Source organism: Protopterus annectens, chromosome 6.part0, assembly GCF_019279795.1.
Source record: "Protopterus annectens isolate FY-2018-M chromosome 6.part0, PAN1.0, whole genome shotgun sequence".
NCBI lineage: Eukaryota > Metazoa > Chordata > Ceratodontiformes > Protopteridae > Protopterus > Protopterus annectens.
The window spans coordinates 185,929,637-185,950,823 of record NC_056737.1 but is presented as its reverse complement, the minus strand read 5'-3'; the positions used below and the strand labels follow the sequence as shown (position 1 = coordinate 185,950,823).

The 21,187-nt window shown below is 38.3% G+C and overlaps 1 protein-coding gene across 1 annotated transcript in view; it reads left to right on the top strand.

Moving 5' to 3' along the window:
- The first annotated feature begins 1,265 nt into the window (after positions 1–1,265).
- Positions 1,266–21,187, top strand: part of LOC122803797 (acyl-CoA-binding domain-containing protein 6-like) — a 291,434-nt gene continuing 271,512 nt past the window's right edge. The window contains exons 1-2 of the mRNA XM_044073482.1: positions 1,266–1,290; positions 1,427–1,614. Coding sequence (XP_043929417.1) covers positions 1,266–1,290; positions 1,427–1,614 — 213 coding nt within the window. The remainder of the gene's footprint in view (positions 1,291–1,426; positions 1,615–21,187) is intronic.

Genomic DNA, 21,187 nt, shown 5'->3' with positions numbered 1-21,187 from the left:
AGCTTGCTACAGTTTCATATTACTAGTGATTTTCTGTCATCAATATAAAGGCCTTTTTTCCTCCTCAAGCAACAAGCTTGGATGTCATGGGGGTGGGGAGTGCAGCAATCAGCATTGTTTGTAGTTACAGCTGAAGAGCTGTGATTTGACTACAATGAGCTGTTTGTGCTTGCTATATTGCTATTTTTTTGGGGGGGTCCTTAGCTTAAATTTGAGGGGGTGCCAGTTTGAGGAACAACACAGGAGCTCACAAGCTAGCTGCATTTCTGAAAACTTCTACATATGCAATTTTGACTACAAGTTATTGGCTAGGCTTTGTAATGGTCAGAAGAATGATTGTCTAGTACTTGCTATTAGTAAGTTAGTCATGTACCTTTCACAGCTCGCTGCCACCATGACTCTCACCAGGACAAGTCAGGATTCATAGCTTGTTCATCATCTGATTTTCCTGGTTTATAGTTACCAAATTCTGATGCAGCCATTGTGCAAAACTGGTACTATTACAGGCATTTAGTGTTTTCCTTGTGGGATATTCAGAAATATTGGCTGTTTTTTTTTTAACTTCTATCTTAATCTGATTTCATTCTCTATAGTCGTAAAAGTTGCCATGGCAGATTTGAGTATTTTTTCTTCAACCACTTGTTGGATGTCCCTTACTGCCATAAAGGAAGGAAAGAAAGTACCATATCATGTTTTGCCCATTTAAACAGAAATTTTCTGGTATATGTTATCAGCAAAACAAACTTCCTCTTTTAGAGAAGGGAGTAATATCAGCTCCTCTCACAGGAGTTTGTTCAGTCTGTGGAACTGCACTTTTTCATATTCTATAGATTTCTGCGTGTCATGCTTTCAGGAATGCTGATGTGTAGTGACAGAAGGTCCTTCTAAAACTTTTTGCATTCAAAAATATTGATGTTCGGCCTAGCTATCAAATATTTCTTCCATTTTAACTTCACAGGTACGTGCTCTTATTACATGAGCACAAAACTGTTATTTTGGAGAATGCTTCTTGACATGATGCATATTGTACATATTAGGCAAAACAAATGGATTTTTATTAAACAATTGTACAATATTATATACAAAAACTGTAGTGATGGGTTTCATATACTATGTATGACGAGTGAAGCCTACCTTCTGAATGTATAGATATTACAGCACAGTATCAAATCAAGAAATTGAGTTGGTAATAGAGGTTACACACTTATTGGGCAATGGACAGGAATAGCGTTGCCATGTTGACTGTTTAGCAACAAGTGTAACACATGACAGCAAAGTGTGACTGGAGAGGTTTGCCTTAGTTAACAGAAATTATGTGGAGCCAATTACCACCAGCAAGAAGTTTAAATATTTGCATCGGAAAATGGTAGCAAAAAAAAAAATGTATTACATACTGTTTGAAACTTCACCTTTTGTGTTTCTGCAGAGAGCGATTTCTGGTTCCCAATTGAGTCCTCTCCCACTTGTCTTACACCACAGAGTTCCAAGGGGCATTCTGCAACCTATGACCCAGAATCTAAACGAATCTACATCTTTGGAGGAATAAAGGAAGGAGTGCGTTATAATACTGTTCATGTCCTTGACACCATGTCCTGGAAGTGGTCCTTATTGCAGGTACTTAACATAACTGAGAGACTACTACCAAGGATAAATCAACCAGTGCACATTGTGGGACTGTTTTTATTAATCACTGACTAAAAACAGCTTAAGTAATGAGTTTATTTAACTCACCATTTGAATAATAAAGTATCCATTGCTTTGGTTACATTTTCTGGAAGGGTGGTGGTAAATAAGGGGGGGGGGGTAAGCTGTGGATTAATGTTGGTGCATTATTTTCATGAACTTAGTTTCATTTATTGCATTATATATAACTTATTGGAATAACAACAGTGTTATGAAACTAATAATTCATATGACACCATCCAGTGCCATGTAGTATGTTTTTTTAAGCATCCTGTATAATTGGGGTCAATTAAGTATAAATTTCTAATAGTACTTTACCATTCAAAAGGAATTCTTGCAACTGTTTTACACAAGTGGATTTAGGGGTATCATGAACTGCTTTCACTGTCTTAGCCAAAGTTCATATTCCTTTTTAGTTTAACACGATAACAAAATATTCAGTCTGCAAATTGTCAAACTCATATTTTATTTTTTCTCTAAAATACTGCTACTGGAATTTTTATAATGCTTTCCTTAAGTTGCTGAAGTACTCAACTGGTCTTCCCCGAGACTGACAAGTCATCTAAGTATGGAAAAACAAACCAGCCAAACTGCACTTCACCAACGGCAACTGAGGATGACTGAACAGCAGATTTATTAAAATAAGCACAACTTTACTAGGAAATATTACTGCTTCCGTCTTACAATTAAGACGACTTCAGATATATACAACAGAACAAGTACCCCACTTAAAAAGCCCAGTAAAGTCACATGATACAGAACACAATGAACTAATAAGGAAAAGAGGCAAAGCAATTTAAAGTGATGGGCAGTAAATACAAAGGAATTATACAGAATACCTGCACAAACCATGAAACTAGCAAAACTGAAGTAAAAATGCTTTAATTCTTCAAAAAGTATAAACAATATTCAAGATTAATCAAAACATTTCTCAGAATATATCACTATCTGTCCAATGTTCTCCTTTTTAGAGAGCACTTGATACTAACATCATTCAAACCCGATGGCACAGATGCATTTAAAAATATCTGCCACCACAGCTCCCTCTCCAACAATAGGGACCAAGGGCCACCCCTAGGGTCTGGTCTCACCTGTTCCAAGACCCAAAAATGAAATTTATGCTCAGGGAAATAATGGAATGAGTCTAGAAAGGGCATTGGTTTCCTTATATTTCTTGATGTCATAAAGGTACCCATAGCTACATTGTTTTAACTTTCTCTCAGTCTTGCCAACAAAAAAAAGCAGGGCAAGACCCACATCTTACAACGTAGACCACACCACTTGACTGGCAATTGAATTTCCCTTTGATAAATAAGTTTTATCATTGATGTAAATACAGTCACTGACCAATATGTGACTGCATTGACCACATTTGAACATATTGCCAGACATAGACTTACACCTTCTGATATTGGAACTCTGAAGATAATTTTTAAAAGTACATCCTCTCTTGTATGCAATGTTCGGCTGTGCCCCCAATTTCTCCAACAAATCCTGATCCTGTGTAATGTAAACCGTAGACTCAATATATTTATGGTCACTATTGAAAGTGGTGACCAAAGGATGACTAAATTCAGGCAAATCATTTTTTTCAGGTAAGCCATCCAAAAACATGTCCCCACATGGGTTAAGTAGCCTAGAATGGTTGTCTACATGGGGGGAACCACATGCATCCTGACTGGACATCAAAAGGGAGATGGCAACCACTTTCCGTCTCTTGTCCATCACTTTGGCCATGAGAGAATCAATGAGATCCAAGGAATATCCCCTGTTGACAAACATGTCCTTCAACCTATTTCATTCTTCCACAAACTCACTCCATAAAGTAACCATTCTGGCTGCTCTAACCAGTTGGCCCTTGACCACCCCACGTCTCTGGTGATAGAGGTGGTTGCTGGTATAATGAAGTAAGCTGTTGGAATAGCTAGGTTTGCAATAAATTTTAGAAGAAATAGTCTCTCACAGTCAAAAGTTAAGGAGACATCAAGGTAATTGATCTCACCAGGACCCACAGTGTGAGTAAAAAACAAAGATGCGGTGTGGTTAATGTACCTCATAAAATCATCAATAAGGGACACAGAACCTGCCCAAACAATAAAAAGGTCATCAAAGGTAGTGGGTATACATGTGTATATGCTGAGTATAGGGGCATTGCTCAAGAAACTGTGCTTCCCATGCTGCCATAACAATATTTGCAAATAAAGGGGTGCATGCTGCACCCATGGCAACTCCCTTTGTTTGTTTGAAATAATGACCTTCGAAATAAATAGTTATATTCCAGAACAGCCCACATAAGAGTGGTCAGCCCCTGATCCATTTTCAGGTGAAACATGAGGTATTCCTCAAACCAAGCCATGCCAGTCTCATGTGGAATACATGTAAATGAATCCTTGACATTAATGGTAGTGAAACATAAGTTAGGAAATAGCACCTTGCCAAAAGAATCCCGAGAGTCTTGGCATAGCTGTGGTATAGTTGAGACACAGGATTTCAGTAAATGGTCAATCAATTTGGCAATAAAATGTCTTTGAGTGAGCAGCATTAATAATGGGCCTAAAACGTGGCTCTAGGCAGTCTTTGTGTACCTTAGGCAGTCCAAAAATAGATGGAACTTTGGAGAAATCAACACTCGTATACCTGTATTGTTCAGGGGAAATTTCACCCTGCATAAGCATATCATAAAGCAATCTGTCAATCCACCTGTAAGCAATTTTAATTTCATTCAGTGAAACTTCAGAATATGAAACATCATATAAAAAACTGAACATTCTTTGTTGGTAGTCCAACTGTTCCTTCACCACTACACCTCCTTCCTTGTCTGGCTGCATCACTCTAATATTGTCACAGCCAGTAATTTCCTTTAACATTGCCCATTGAGATCTACTCAGGTTAAAAGATTTAGTACCAGTTCCAGCATTTAAATTATATTGAATATCTACCTCACAAGCTTTTTCAAACTAACAAATGTAAACCAGGACTGATTGTGCTGGGAAAACACAGACAATGTGGATCCGAAACATATTCCTGGTTACTCAATAATACACATAAATTAAAATTTCTTGTAAAAGTGTTTTAACTCTGCAATGATCTTAGAAATATCAACCTGTCTTTTGGGAGCAAAAAGTCCACTGCTGAATAAATCAGCATGTTCGTAGTTCAAGTCAAAAGAGCTGTAGTTGTAAATATGAAAATCACTAGGGGTGTTAGAAATAGCAATAAAAGTACCGGTGTCCATTGGGGCTTCTAAAGTGGTCCTCCTTTGGAGCGGACCCTGCTGGATTTCTTCCTTCCTTGTACATAGAATCTCCAGTGAGGATTGGTGTGTGTTAGGGACTGTAATGATCCGCTTGTTTGTTGCAAATTCGCTCTGATCTCCAAGGCTTGGTCTGTCCTAAAGGGGGATTGTGACTGTTGTAAGGGGCATCCATTTCATCTGGGCTGTCATCTGAATAGTCCTGTTGGTTACTTGATCCCTTATCCTGGACTCTTTTTGACTCTCTGATGGGGGGTTCGCAGTCCCCTTAAGATAAACCTTTTTATCCCTCTCGAGCTTCCTCAAATTTTGCTGTTTTATGGAGTCACAAATCTTGTCAATATCACTAAAAATATTTTGAAATCTCCCCTTGTGTTGTTGAAAATATAAATCTTGTGTTATTTTACTGTCAAGTTGTTTAATTTCAAGATATAGTTCATCCGTCATAGTTATGTTTTACAAGCAGCCCATCAGTTCACAGCCATGCCGGTCAAACTTGGCTATTAATTCCTGATGTAAATGGGAATGCTAAATAGACCACTTGGATATTTCCAACACCTCAATCCTTTAATGGACCTGCTGAAGTTTAATACATTCTTGTTAATAAAAATGTTCATGTTGTAATTTATGATAGCTGAGCAGCTTTTGCTGAAAAATAAATAGCTGTTCATCCAAAACCCTAGAAAACTTAGAACTGCTCCCATTAAAACCAGTGTTCCTTTTAAGCCAACCTCCAAGTTAACAGTACTATTGTGTTGAGAGGCACAAGGTGTTGGGCCCTGGTGACAGCCTCGTCTATTCTCCAGTAAAAACTGTTGTTGCCCTGGAGGAATTTCAACATTACCAGAAAGCCCCACATCAGAAAAATGTGATAGCCAAAATCTGATGTAGACTGCTCACCCAAAGCCATAAAACCCGCAAAATGGAAAACAAACCAGCCAAACTGCACTTCATCAAGGCAACCGGATGACAGAACAGCAGATTTATTAAAATTCTCACAACTTTACCAGGAAATATTAGCACTTTCATCTTACAATTAAGACTTCTTCAGTTATATACAACAGAACAAGTACTCAGCTTAAAAAGACCAGTAAAGTCACATGATACAGAACACAATGAACTAATAAGGAGAAGCAATTTAAAGTGACAGGCAGCAATTGCAAAGGAATTGCAGAGAATACCTGCACAAACCATGAAACTGACAGTATAGCAAAACTGAAGTAAAAATTCTTTAAATGATTCTTAAAAAAAAATAAAAGTATTCCAAGATTAATCAAAAAAAATTCTCAGAATATATCGCTATCTGTCCAATTCTCTCCTTTTTAGAGAGCATTTGATACTAATACATCATTCAAACCCGGTGGCAAAGATGCATTTAAAAATATCTGCCACCACAGCTCCCTCCTGTCCAACAATAGGGACCAAGGGCCACCCCTAGGGTCTGGTCTCACTTTTTCCAAAAAAAAAACAAGAATTAAATTTATGCTTGGGAAATAATGGAATGTATCTAGAAAGGGCATTGGTTTCCTTATGTTTCTTGATGTCATTAAAGGTGCTTATAGCTGCATTTTTAACTTTCTCTCGGTCTTGCCAACATAGAATGCAGGGCAAGACCCACATCTTGCAATGTAGACCACACCACTTGAATGTCAATTGAATTTCCCTTTGATAAATAACGTTTTATCATTGATCTGAATCAAGTCACTGACCAATATGTGACTGCATTGGCCACATGCACCACATTTGAACATATTGCAAGACATAGACTTGCACCTACTGATATTGGAACTCTCAAGATGTTTTTTAAAAGTACATCCACTCTTGCATACAGTCTTTGGCTGGGCCCCTGATTTCTCCAACAATTCCCAATCCTGTGTAATATAAGTTCAGTTTTTGTAAACGATAGACTCAATATATTTACTGTTACTATTGAAAGTGGTAACCAAAGGATGAATAAATTCAGGCAAATCATCTTTTTCAGGTAAGCCATCCACCAGCATATCCCCATGTGGTTAAGTAGCCTAGAATGGTTTTCTATGTGGGAGTATCGTATGCATCTTGGTTGGGCATCAAAAGGAGGATGTAAACCCCTTTCCATCTAATGTCCATCACTTATGCCATGAGAGAATCGATGGGATCCAAGGGGAATATCCCCTGTTGACAAACATGTTCTTCAACCGAATACATTCTTCCACAAACTCACTCCACAAAGTAACCTTCCTGGCTGCTCTAACCATTTGGCCCTTTACCACCCCACGTTTCTGGTGATAGGGGTGGTTGCTGGTATCTCTGTCAGAAATCAGAGAGAAATCTTTATCTAAAAGGTTGTAAGCAGACTGTGCAAAGTTTTGAAAGTGACTCCTTTTGTACAATATATTTATTTGACATTTGTTAACCGGATTGGTCCAACTGAGCAAAAATGGCCCATTTTCAGTGGAGACCTGAGGAGTAAAGCTCCAATACATAGACATAATTATAACAGAAAATAAAACTCTAAGAATGAGAAATACAGGAAGCTTAAAAAATATGACTGACATAGATGCAATAAGAAAAACATATATGGTATATGAAGGCAAATACACAGATATCAATATTAAAGTATAACCTAGCTATTCTTTTCCTTTTTTTCCATCAGAGGAAGGAAAGAGATGAAAGTAGTATTAGAGATGTATGACCAGAAGAAGATAGTGAGGTTTACTTAAGTAAAGAAAAGGTAGTAAGTGAGGCATAGTATAGACATATGTACATGGGTTGTTATGGCCTGATTATGAGTAGAGAGAATAGACAAAGAGAATAGCAGTCTATAAAATATAGGAGTCTGAGAGTACTGTGCAGGGTACTGTTGGCAAAAAAAAAGGATGTGGAAGAGTACTGTTGGCAAAAAAAAGGATGTGGAAAAGTACTGTTGGCAAAAAAAAGGATGTGGAAGAGATTAGGTAGGGTTATGACAGTGACAGGATCTAGAGTAAAGTATAAATTGTTTTAGTTCTTTTTTGAATTGTAGGGGGGGTTCTTATGCATGGGGGGAGTTTATTCCAGGCCTGGGCTACAGTGTGTGTGTAGAGTTGTTTTTCTACATTTTTGTTAGGTTTATGGATGGCAAGGAGTTGTTGATTGGATGTATGGAGAGAATGATTGGGAGTGTAATAAGTGATGAGGGAGGATAGGGAGGGGCAGGATGTGGGTTTGTATAAAACGGAATATAGGATTCGATGAGTCAATTGGAGTTGTTGGGGAAATTCTAGGCATTGTAATATGTTGAGAGCAAGGCAGTGGTATGAATTATATAAGTTAGTAGCAAATTGAGCAATTTTGTGATATGTTTGTTCTAACTTGGATAAAAGTTTAGACTGGATATTAGTAAAGATTGGAGTTGCATAGAGAAGGGAGCGTAGGAGGAGTGCTTGAGCCAGGGAGAGTTTAGTATCAGAGCAAAGGAATTTCCTATCTCTGTATAATAGTTCTAGTTTTTGGTGTTTTTTTTATGCTTTTTTTTTGGATGTGTAGGTTACATTTCAGTTTGTCATCAATAATGGTATCTAAAAGTTTAGTGGGAGGCTCTGCTTTAATGATGGTCATCTTGAGGGATACAATGACAAAGGTAGATTTTATGGTGAGCTAGAGGTTAAGGCAGGAATAGTAAATGTTTAGTTTTTTTGGATTTAAGATGAGCTGATTGTCAGAGACATCTTTCAATGGAAAGGAAAGAATTTTTGGTATGTGTGTGGAGGTCAGAGATGGAGTTTGAGATGGTAAGGAGTGTTGAATTGTCTGCATATTGAATAAGGGAGGATTGTCTGCAGGCAATATGAAGGTCATTGGTGAAGATATTGAAAAGAAGAGATCCAATGATGGAGCCTTGGGGGGACACCAGTTTTGATGAGTAGGAAGGAGGGACAGGAAGTCCGCCATCTGACTGATTGCTGCCTATTGGCCCAGAAGGGTTGAGAGTGGATAGTTTAGACAGAAGTAAAAGGTGAGAAACCATATCAAAGGCCTTGGAGAGGTCAAGGAAAAGGCAGGATACTAGTTGGTTTATTGTCTCTGACCTATGCTACTCTGTGGGTAAAAGGTAACAGTGCAGTGGTAATATTATGGTATGGCCTGAAGCCATGCTGTGTGGGTGTTAGGTGTTTCTGGAGAAGAAAATTCATGAGCTGAGTGTGGATGCATTTTTCAAGTATGTTTGATAAAGGGGAAAGTATAGCTAATGGACCTATAATTAGATGGGTCAGTAGAATTTCCTGCTTTGTGTAATGGGGCAGTGTAAAAGAATTTCCAAATGTCTGGGACTGTGGCCTCTTGGATCATTTGATTAGTAGAGTAATAGGATAGGTTATGGATTCAGCAGCAAGTTTGAGGAAGGTGGGAGCAAGGTTTAAGTTTTGAGAAGTAGTAATTTGGTATAAGCAGTGGAGACTGGTTTGAGGGAGAAAGGGTTGTGACTGGTATGTGTTAATTTTTTGAATAGTATCTATGAAGTAGTTGATAAGGGTGACTGTTTCTAGTGGGGTATTATTTGGGAAAGGGAGGGTGTGGAAGGGTTACCAGGGTGAAGACATTTTACAGTAGACCAAACGTTTTTGTGGATTATATTTTCTGTTGAATTGGGGTGAGGTGTAGAAAATGTTCTTAGTGTTCTAGAATGAATCCAGAGGTGTCTATAGTTTTGGAATAGAGATGGTGAAGCTTTCCAAGCACGCACACTCTTATGCATAAGGGATCGTGTTTCTTTAGATAACAAGGGTGACGTAGTTAGCTTTAATTCTGATTCTCCTAGTGGGGCAAGGGAGTTGAGAATGTCAAATATCTGATTAAACTTTAGTACAGCTTCATTGAGAGGGAGCTGCTGGAGGACAAGACCAGTTGATGTGTGATAGTAAGGAGTTAAATATTTCCAACTTAAATAAAAAACAAAAACCAAAAAAAAAAAAAAAAACACTGGTAGCAGCAGAGGAACAAACTGGTTTAGCGTAAATAATTATTCAACACTTTCATCACCTAGACTTTATCAGAAATACAAATACTTCTTTCTATCCACATCTTTAAATGCTTAAAACAAGTCATTCATTAAAGTTTAATTACTTAAACGATTAAACAATCATCACTAACACATATAAAAAAAGTATTAAAAAATATGCTGCATTGACCACACTTAAAATGTATTAAAATTAAATCACCAGTTTTCTGTTAGCCAAAAAACATTTTATATTTACCATATCATTCAAGCCTGGAGGGACTATCTGCCTCCAGCTTTAACTGCCCTAATGTATCTTTTCTTTCTACCTTATTTTTAAGGTTCCCACCTCTTAAATCCTGTTTCATGTGTTCTAACACAGAGAAAGTATATTTTTTGTTTAAACTACAAATAGTGCGTCTATAAAGGGCATTATTTTCATCTTTGGTTTTAATGGCATAATAATGTTCTTTGTTATGCTTGTTCAAACTTCTTGTAGTCATGCCTATATAAAAGGCAGGACATCCCAAACATAGAGCAATGTAAACTAAATTTCTTGTTGAACAATTGACTTTATTACTTAGTTACTTCAAAATAAAGGTTATCCTCTAGATTTATTAAAAAAGACAGCATTAGAAATTAAGAACAGACTCGCATTAGATATTCCACCTCTCCTTGAAAAAGGATTGGTTACTAAGGATACAGCAAATGTTGATTCAATTTCTTCTCCAAGATGTGTAATAGATATGACTGTGAATAGTAGAAAAATCATATCTGCTATTCAAAACAATTGGAAAATTATTACAGGCAACAGTGACTTTCATGAAGTTTTGATTTATTTATTTACATTTGTTGACCGGGAATGTCCAACTGGACGTAGGTCCATTTTCAGCAGAGGCCCGGGGAGAAAAGCTCCACAGTTGAAATATACAGACAGTAGTTACATTGGATTTACATAGCGATTAACATAGCAATTAATTACAAACATAGTTACAGATGAAGAACATAGTACATCAGTAGACAACTAGAATCTTTATCTGCAAAGTACAAAACACATTAACAATTGTTACAATAAGAAGTTCCTGCTGTATAATTAGTAGGCTTATGAGCATCCAAGCTTGCTATAATCAAGGTAGTTAGTGGGGTGGAAAGAAAGGTAGTGATTGGATGGGGTGGGTGATATTAGAGTGGGAGTTGCAAGGGCACAGCCAGCATGTTTTGAAGTGGGTGCAAGATGGTATGGAGGTAATTGTGGGTGGGAGAGAGTTCCATAATTTGGCTATGGTGCAAGAGAATAGTGCTTCACCAGCAGAGTTATTGGCTTTAGTGATCTGCAAGTGATTTTTGTTGCTGGATCTTAGTGGTCTGGTGGTGCGATAGGGCTGGAGTAGGTTCTGGACAGATGGGACATTTAGTGGATGGTTTACTAAGTTTGTGGGTGAGTGTGACTTGATACCATTGAAGGAGGTGAGGGAGTTCAAACCAGCCCAGTTCAGCAAGTGAGAGACAGTGGTGACTATGGTAGGATGCCCCTTTGGCGAATTTGGTGATTTTGTTGTAGCAGGTTTCTAGCTTGTTTAGATTGCATTGTCTTAGGTTGGTATATATTGGAGAGGCATAAAGTAGGGTGGAGATAAGGTGGGAATTTGCTACTGAAATCTTTGCTGCTTTGGAGAGAAGTTGCTTATTTCTGTATAACAGTCCTAGTTTTTTGTGGACGTTTTTATGGTCATGGATATGTGAATGTCAAATTTTAGTTTGCCTATTTCCACTCCTAGCAATTTGGAGTGTTATATGGTAGCAATATACGGTAGTCTAACCACGTTGTATATTCAGCAAGTCAAAGAGATTCAGGTAACACACTTGCAGCGTCTCCAAAGTCCAATATGCAGCTAACCAACAATCAGTTGAAGAAAGAAGAACACTCACAGCGTATCCAAAATGTAAGAAAATATTTAATCCATGAAAAAAGAGTAAGCGCTTTCGCGTAGGATCACCTACGCTTCCTCAGACATAAAAACTTTCTGAAATTCTCCCACTTTTAAACCCAATAAGGCGGGAAGAGTACGCTAATTAATTAAACAATCATTCAGTCAAAATCATCTGCTGTTCAGAATTAAAAAGACATGACAACTGTTACAGCCTCCTAGATATAAACATAACTTACTCTTAAATTGTAACAAATATCAATCTAACTGCACAGAACCTACTCCTAATCATCATATTAATAAAGCGTTTTCGTTAAGCATTAAGAACCAAAACACTCATAAATCCAAACCTTGCATCTTTGGCAAACTTTAAAATATATACAGACCATATAAAAGGCATCAATAGTGAAATTGCCATCAACATTTCTAAGTGCTTCTGGTTATAACTTACATACATAAATGTTAACATAAACTGTAAACAAATAAATAGCTACAAAGCAATTTATATATAATAAAAACCCTTGAAGACGAAATCGCTAATTGTATTGCATCAAAAAAAGCATGTGTTCAGCAAAAATACTCGTGCTGACAACCAAGATGTTCAAAGCTGCCATAACTGTTGTTAAAATATAGGGCATGTAATCGCAGTAGCTAGCATTATTAAAACTTACTGTGTTATGACCCTGATAGTAGTGCGTACATTCCCAAATATTTAATGGAATAGACTCCTTACTAAAAAGTGTATATAAATAGGAATGAAGTCATGCCATTGATAATGTTTTTACACAAGAACATGTCGATACGCATACTAGCGTGCAGCATGTAATTCGTACCATCTAAACAATACGCCCACTATAATGGAGTTGCTCAAATTCCTTCTGTCATTCACATTAAAATTTAAACCACAACAAAGAATTCCAAAGTTACACCAACATATACCTAATGCTTAATCGGACGGTTCTTATTAATGAACTGTAACATTTTGAGTGAATGAAACAAGCTTTTACCAGATCGAATATACTTAAAAAGTATATATACTAAAAAATATATAAAATATATGTATTGAATCTTTTTTTAAAAAACATATATACTAAATCCAATACCAGACAAGCAAAAACTAAATCGCTAGCTTCATCAATTACTTAATTCCTGCTTCCAAAGAGAAGCGTGGAAAAAATACAGTATGCAGTATCTGACAAACTGATTATTCCCCATGTAATGAACGTCAGTGTGCAGAGCATAACACTGATAAACGAAACTAATCGCAAGGCTGAATGCATAACTAAGGTCTTTGATACATAAAAGTTAGAAAACAATTTCTATCAGAGAATCAAATTTTTTTGATACAAAAAACTTGTAGATAGCTATAATAAGGAAACTCTATAATAGAACCTCTATGTGGGCGAACCTCTCCATCATCATTAGGGCCAATTCTGATGGAGTATATGGTGTAGACTGTCCACGGAGACCTGATATGGCATCTGAACAAATATGTACCACAATGTCAATATGAATGCTATCATGTAAATATGTACAGAGGCTAAGCTATCTTGAACGCTCTGCATACAGAACCAACATTGCTAGATAGAACACAAAACAAAATAAAATATGTGGGCATGTATCAATTATGTAAAAGGGGCTCCTGTTTATATATATCATTAAGAATCTCCAATTCATAAGCATGTGATTAGCAGCAAAAGTCCAACCATCACTTTAGAACACAAAACATTATTGATATTATCATTTTGAGAGGTACTAATGTGCTAACACAACTCAACTAATTTCTATATATTCAAATAACTAGGTTTGAAATCCACCATTCCATGTAAACAGTAATGAATGATACAAGGTAACTATTCAAAATGCTAAAAGATGTAAAGATTATAATATTCCAACCCCTGCCTCATCACAACACAATTTGGTGTGTTCTGTTGGGTGTACAGTGGTGTTGTCTTTTGCTGTGATGTTAAAGTGAGAGTTGTTTTGAGTATGTTTGGTGGGTTGGAAGATGAGTAGTTTAGTTTTGTTTGGGTTGAGTATTAACTGGGCATCAAATAACCAAGTTTCAACAGAGGAAAAGGCTTCCTGTGTGACTTTTTGCAGTTTGGGTAGGGACTGGGCTGAGCAGATGGTTGAGTCATCTGCGTATTGTAGGAGTGTGCCATGTTTGGTGGCAGAGGCAAGATTATTGGTGAAAATAGAGTAGGGTTCCAAGGATGGATCCTTGGGGAACCCCTATAGAGACAGATAGTTGGGGAGATGTGTCATTCTGCCATACAACGGATTGTTGATGGTCAGACGGGTAACTCTGAAACCAGTTGGTGACTGACTGAGAGAAGGATAGGTTGAGGACAGAAATGAGTTTGTGTGGGACCATGTCAAATGCTTTAGATAGGTCTAGGAAAGTAGCAGAGGAGAAAGAGCCATTGTTTTTATGCTGAAGGATAGTGTTAGTAAAGAAGAGTAAGTCAGTGGTGGTGCTATGGTTTGGTCGGAAACCATGCTGAGTATTGGAAAGGAGGTTGTTAGTAAGGAGGTAGTCTGAGACCTGAGAGAGTGAATGCATCTCTCTAGTATTTTGGAGAGTGGAGAGAAAATAGCTATTGGGCTGTAATTGGTTAGTTCTGTGGAGGGGCCACCTTTGTGGAGTGGAATTATATGTGATACTTTCGATAGTGTGGGACTGTAACTTTCTGACAGAGATCAGTTAATCAAGATGGATACTGGGTAGGCCAGAGCATCAGCTGCGATTTGTAGGTATTCACTTGGGAGGTTGTCTGCTGCTAATCTGGTGGGCTTAAGTTTAGTTAAGAGTTTTTTTATGTTGGATGTAGGTACAGGAGAAAAAGAGAAGGCAGTGGGGAGATTACTAGTTGAAGGTGTGGTTTGGAGGGGAAGGGGGGTTGTGTTTAGCTAGTGATGGTATGGTTTGAAGTGTGTGTTGAATGAGGTAGCAATATTTTCGGAGGAATGAGGGATGTTAGGAGGAAGGGGTACTGACTTTACCTGGGTGGACAATGAAGTTTATGAAGGACCAGAATTGTTTGGGGCTGTGTTGGGAGGAGTCTAGGGCAGACTGGTAGTATTGGAATGTGTCCTATTTTATTAGCTTTTTCACTCTATTGCATAGTTCTAGGAATTTCTGTCTAGTTGAGGGGGTTTTGGTTTTGCACCAGTACTCCCAGGCCTTATCCCTGTTTTTCATTTCTGACTTAGTGGTTTTCTGTAGCCATGGGGAGGGTTGTGCTTTGGTTCTGGAAAGTCTTATGGGGGTATGGTAATTAAGGATGCTCAGGAAGGTAGTATTAAAACATTCAACTGCGTCATCAAGACTCCAGTACTTTAGAGGATGCCAGTTACATTCTTTGAGGGATGAGATGAATGTGTGAGTGGGTTAAAGTTTAGTTTTTTTTCATATTTGACGGTAGATGACAGGTTTAGCTTAGTATAGGTATTTTTTTTGAGTAGGAATGGTGGTGAGTGATCACTGAGGCTATCTGATAAAGCAGCCTGTTATATAAGACTGGGGGCTCTTACTGACTAGTATCCAATCAAAGGTAATGTGCTTGCTGGAGTTTTTATTTATCCTGGTTGGCGACTGGACTAGTTGGGTGAAGCCATGAAGGTTTACATGATGGGTTGGATGGTTGCCAGAACAGGATTGCCAGTCAGTATTGAAATCACTTAAAATTATAGCTTCTTGGGGGAGATGGTGGGTAGGCCAGATGAGGAGGTTTTCTAGTGGAGGGATGTTTTGGCCAGGTGGGAAGTAGCATCCAATTATGTTAATGGTTTTGTTTTGGTTTATTTTAAGGTTTGTATATATTATTTCTTCACTGTCTATTTGTGGAGCTGATGAATTTAAGATCTGAATGTTTAGATGCTGTTTAAATATTATAGCTACATCGCCTCCTTTCTTGTTTAGCCTGTCTACTGTTAGTATGCCATAACCGGTAGGGAGGATTTGCTGACTGGTAATGTGAGGTTTTAGCCAGGTTTCTGTCAGGATGACTATATCTGGGGAGTACAAATTTATGGTGGCATGGAGTTCATGTACTTTCTTAGATATACTTCTAATATTTAGGCTTAGAAGGAAGTCACTTGGCTTTCTGTTGGCTGTGATATGGGAGAAGTTGTTGTTTCTAGTCTGATTATGAGGATTGGGGTTGGAGATGGCAGGGCCAGGGCTGGGGTAGATGTCTCCACTTGGGGCTAGTTTTGATATGCATGAGGTTATTAGTTTTTGAATGTGTTTGTTTATTAGGGAAACTTTGATTGTGCTCTGTGGATAATAGGTATGGTGGGGGAGGGTTACTATGTTAAGTTGTAGGGATGCTTTATGTTTGAGTACTATAGTTGCTAGAATATGCGGGGGGTGCATAGGGATGGTTCTTGAGTTGGTGGGAGGGAAGCTGAGTGAGGGTGAGACGAGTGGTGGTGCGAGTAGTAGTACAGTGGTAGTGGTTGAGTGGGGGAATGATGGAGTTTTGGTAGGATGCAAGATATGCAAGGAGAGTGCATGCAGTGAGTGTAAGTAAGGTATGCTTGTACATGTTAGCTGAAGAGGAGTGATAGTGGGAAGATGGAGGAGGTAGTGTTGAGTTTAGTGCTGTGGTTGGCTATTGGGATGATGGGAGGGGTTTGTGAGTGTAATAAAGGTAGGACCACTAGGGGTGAGAGGGAATAGGGGGGTAGGGTGGGGAGCGAAGTGGGTAGAGACCCTGTTAGTTGCTCTTATGAGGGGGCTGGAAACTATCAGGTAACAGAGTAAACTGATAAATGAACATATGATAGTGAATGTGGAGACTCTGGTAGGTACCCTATATTTTCACAAACTATCAGTCAACTGTGCCCCAGTTCAGGCAGTTTTAATAAGTTCTATGGCAGAGCAGAGCATAAGGTGCTCAAAGGGTGGTTGTAGTTTTAAAAATGGTGCCTGCCACAGGTAATATTTATTAACTTTGGGATTGGCTTAAGGTAAACAGGGAAGGAGGAGGGGGAGAACAAGGGTGTGAGCAGGCAGTTCTTTTGTCCTGCTGCTAATGAGCCAAAGCAAAGACAAGTTTGTGTTTAAGAAACACAGAATTGATCAAGAACTGCTCTGAAACTATAAGTCATTTCTTAACCATTTCTCAGGTGGGAAAACAGGCTAACCTTGTATCAGTAGGCTACTGTGGTCTCAGTTTAAATTAACAAACACACAGTATTTATCAGTTATGGATACTATCTGCTTACAGAAGGGAATAAGGGAAAAAATGGAAAATGTAGGGGGGCTGCTTACAAGCCAAAGCAGAGTGCTCTCCAGTGGATAATGAATATTGGCTCAAACAGGTAGACACTTACTTAACTTTAGCTGTTTGCAGACCGTTCAGACCCGGACTGCACTTTTCTTATAAGAATGATAAAGGTAGTACCGCAGTTAAATACTTAAGAGTGGTGTTAGGTTGGAGAGAGGCTGAGCTCCTCATGGGGCCTATAGCAGAGTGGATTGTAGTTTTTTTTTTTTTTTTTTTTTGGGGGGGGGGGGGCACCACAATTTGTTTACAAGAAAGGTAATAGTATTAAAAGTATTTTGAAGACTGGTGACAATTTTGTGCCCCTTATCACAACAGACAAACCAAAAGGTACTTAAGTGTTACAATTGTAACACTTGTAGGTATATACATGAAGGACCATATATGTTTAAATCATTTACATTATATTAGTATCCCTGGTAGGTTTAATTGTTCAACAATAGTCACTATTGTACTCTCCATGACCCTTTACACTGGTTATTGGGATTATTTGCTTGTTTCCAGGTTAAAATTGGACAGTTTATGAATGTCTCTATGCATGTGATTTAGCTGCTTGGAGAGTGTATCTTTGGATGCAGGTAGGAAGATGGTCACTCAAGGTATCGAGTAAGGTATGGGAGTTATGGTAGAGAGTGGGGGTGTTAGTGAGAATCCTGTTGAGGATTGGGTAGGTAGGCGAAGTTTTATGAATGTGTGTAGTTGATGACTAGTTGGTGGAAACCATGTAAGTTAATGCTGAGTTGTGGGAAGTCTGACCAATCAATATTTAGATCTCCAAGGATGACAGTTTCATAGGCTATATTGAGGGAGAACCAAGACAGAATATGCTTAAGAGTGGCGATATTATTACCTGGTGGGATGTATATAGAGGCTATGGCAAATTTCTTGTGTTAATTTAGGTGGCAGTTCAGAATAAGTATTTCTGCAGGCTGGAAATTTGGAGCAGGGATGGTAAGGGCTGAAAGGTTAAGTTCCTCAAAATAGAGGATAGCAATGCCTACACCTTTCTTTGAGATTATATCTAAGCAGATTGTTACAAGTGGGTGGTAAAACTGCAATATTAGAGAAAGAAAGTTTTAGCCAAGTTTCAGATAGGGTAAGAATATGTGGGGAGTTATGGGCAATCTAGGCGTGTAGTTCTGAGGTTTTGTTGACAATACTTTGGGCATTCAGAGAGTAGATGGAGATTCTTTTTGGGTAGGAAGTGGTAGGACTGGGAGGGAAGGTAAAGGGTTGGAGTGAGGGGGGTGGAGGGTGAGGATGAGGTTTTGTGAGTGGCATGTGGAAGTGGGGAGGGATATCACCAGAAAGAAGTGAGATAATTGTGGGTATATTAAATAGTGCATGGAGGGGTTGAAAGTGATGGGCTTTAATTTAGGTTTAGAGTAGGAGGTATACTGAAGTACGTGATATTTTAAAAAGGCAAATGTTATAGAGAGATGGGGAGATGCTGAAGGAGTGTCTTTATAAGTTAGCTTGATAAAGGCTGTAGGAGATATGCTAGGGTAGGACAGTTGTATATGATAAGAGGTAGAGACTGTGAGAAGGATAAGTAGTGGGAGAGTTAGATGGATGTGGATATTAAAGTGGATCATTGTAAGCTGAGAGGGCAATGTAATGGAAAGGGTGGGTTGGAGGGTATAGAGGAAGTGTGTGGTTGATTGTGCTTAATTTCAGAGGGGGGAGTGGTTATGAAGAGGCAGTGGAAGGTGATAGGTCTGCAATGCAGGAAGGGGTGTGGTAGACTATAAATGTGAAGAGGGGGTGGGTGGGAATGGGGTTAGGGAAGTGGAGTGAGCCCGAGCATAGTGAGGGCAAATGGAGTGGGTTGGCCCGGATGGAGATAGGTGCCAGAAACAATCAGGTAGGTTGCAGTGCAGTAAGTAAAGAGATGGTCGGTGGTGAATGTCTAAGAAAAAAGAAAAATACATCAGGCTATGGAGTGGAATCAGGTCTAGATCTAATTAAGGGCAATAAGTGTAGTTAGGAAGGGAAAGAAAGCACTGATAGTGGGATAAGAGGAGGGGGAGATTGAGGAGGGAACGGTGGATGGGGTTAAAATTATGGATTGTATGAGGGAGTGTTTTATATGGATGAAAGAATGAATTTTGGATAGTGGTCAGACATAGGATAGCAGGCATGCAGGAGATATAAGTACAGGATGAATGTATAGGCTAGAAGATGAGAAGGGGAGAGAAGTTGGAATGCAGGGTTGGTGATATGCAAGGTGCTGGCACAGTAACACTAATGGAGTCCATATTTACAGTTTACATACATCAAAACTTAGAGGTTTTCAGGCAGTGTACTCAGGACTCTTGTTGCCGTGCACACCAGGTAGATCCCATGCAGGTACAAATATTGTCAATTTAGAGTTTTGGCAGAAGCCAATACAGGAAGGAACCTTAGCAAACAACCGGTTTTGTACATTTCAATAAAAATGACTAATGACAGCACTTGCACATTGCCAAGACCACCACAGGTGAAGCTGTAAGGTGGAGAATCAAAGGAAAGGCATAATTTAGGACAACCAAATACTACTATTCTTTCTCTCTTCTCTTCCTCTCTCTTCTCTTCCACTTTTCTTCCATTTTCTCCTTGGTCTGGTCTTCTATGTCTTTCCTCATTCTCCACACTTCCCTCTCTTCAACCTCCATTATCCTGGATATTAGTAAAAGTACATAAAATTAATTTCAGTATACATTAATTGTTCTCTACATTATAAAAATGCATGGTATCTGACAAATTGTGATAGTTAAGTAAATATATTTGTATTCTACTGTCATATGATGTAAATTTTTTACAAATTCATTGCAATATTGTATTGGGTATATATGATTTTAACTCTTAGGCAGTGCCTGAAAAAAGCTCCATCTGGACTAGCAATCTATCAAAATTTCTGGCAAATTCAATGCATAAAGATTTTATTTCAGGAATGATCAAACATATTAGTTATTTAAATGTGTTTGTTCATTTGGGCAAGGATATGTCAGCTGACATGATGTGCATTGAGCTCAGGGAGGTTTAAAATGTTTACATGGAAGTGTTTACATAAACTTTTGGGTCTGCCTTTTACATTCCCATTGTTCGCCTGCTTTGCAGCTCATTTGCTTTTACCTGAATGCTTATCTATGTATTCATTGCAATCTGTTTGAATTACGTAGACTGTGTGTGACCCTGGAGGCAGTTTATTTTTAGTCAGAGGTATGGGGCAGAGCCAGTCCCCATGTTTGGGGATGCAATCACTGTGTTTAAAAAAAAAAAAAAAACTCTGATAATCCCCAGTATACTTTGACTCAAACAATTGGCAGCAAGAAGGTTAAATTCGAGCAGTTGGTGCTAGTGTTTATAAAATGCATCTTATTTGTGTGCTTTGTATACACTGAACAAAATGTTCTTAAGACCGAGCCTTATATATTGGAGATGTCAGGTGTGGGGGGAGTCAGGGAGCTTGGAAAGCATATTTTGGTCTTGTTTTCAGTTAAATGCATTTAAGAGACCAGAAACATCTTTTGCTGTTCTTGGCAGAGGTATTGCTTATGCAGGATTCAATTTTGTTGGGATTTGACAAAATGCAAACACTAGTTTGAATGATATGACAGTTGCAAGCAAAGCAATGACTAGAAGGCGAAAAACTTGATCCACTGTCTGTTAGGATGTAATGCCACAGACAGATTATTTTATTCCTGGAGAGGAAAACATTCCAAGGAAAGTATCATGAAATAAGTATGTGATGGGCTGCCTTAGTGCGTAAAAGGTAGGAAAAAGGGCTAATTAGAAAGATATGTATATATACAATGGGGATATAACTCCAAGTTCAGATTTATGGGCATATTCCCAAATGTAAATTAATTGTTTTGTGTTTTTTTGGCCTTCTTCCATTAACAAAGAAAACAGAATTTGTAATTTGACGGTTTTGTTTTTCTTTTCTTAAGTTTGAAACTGTTCTGATTTAGATATTACATTTAGTAGTTAAAATTTTTTATAGTGTCAGACAGTAGATGAATTTATTTGAACATTGACTTTTAATATGTTGGTGGATAGATGTCCATTGTAAGGCATCCACAGAGTTGAG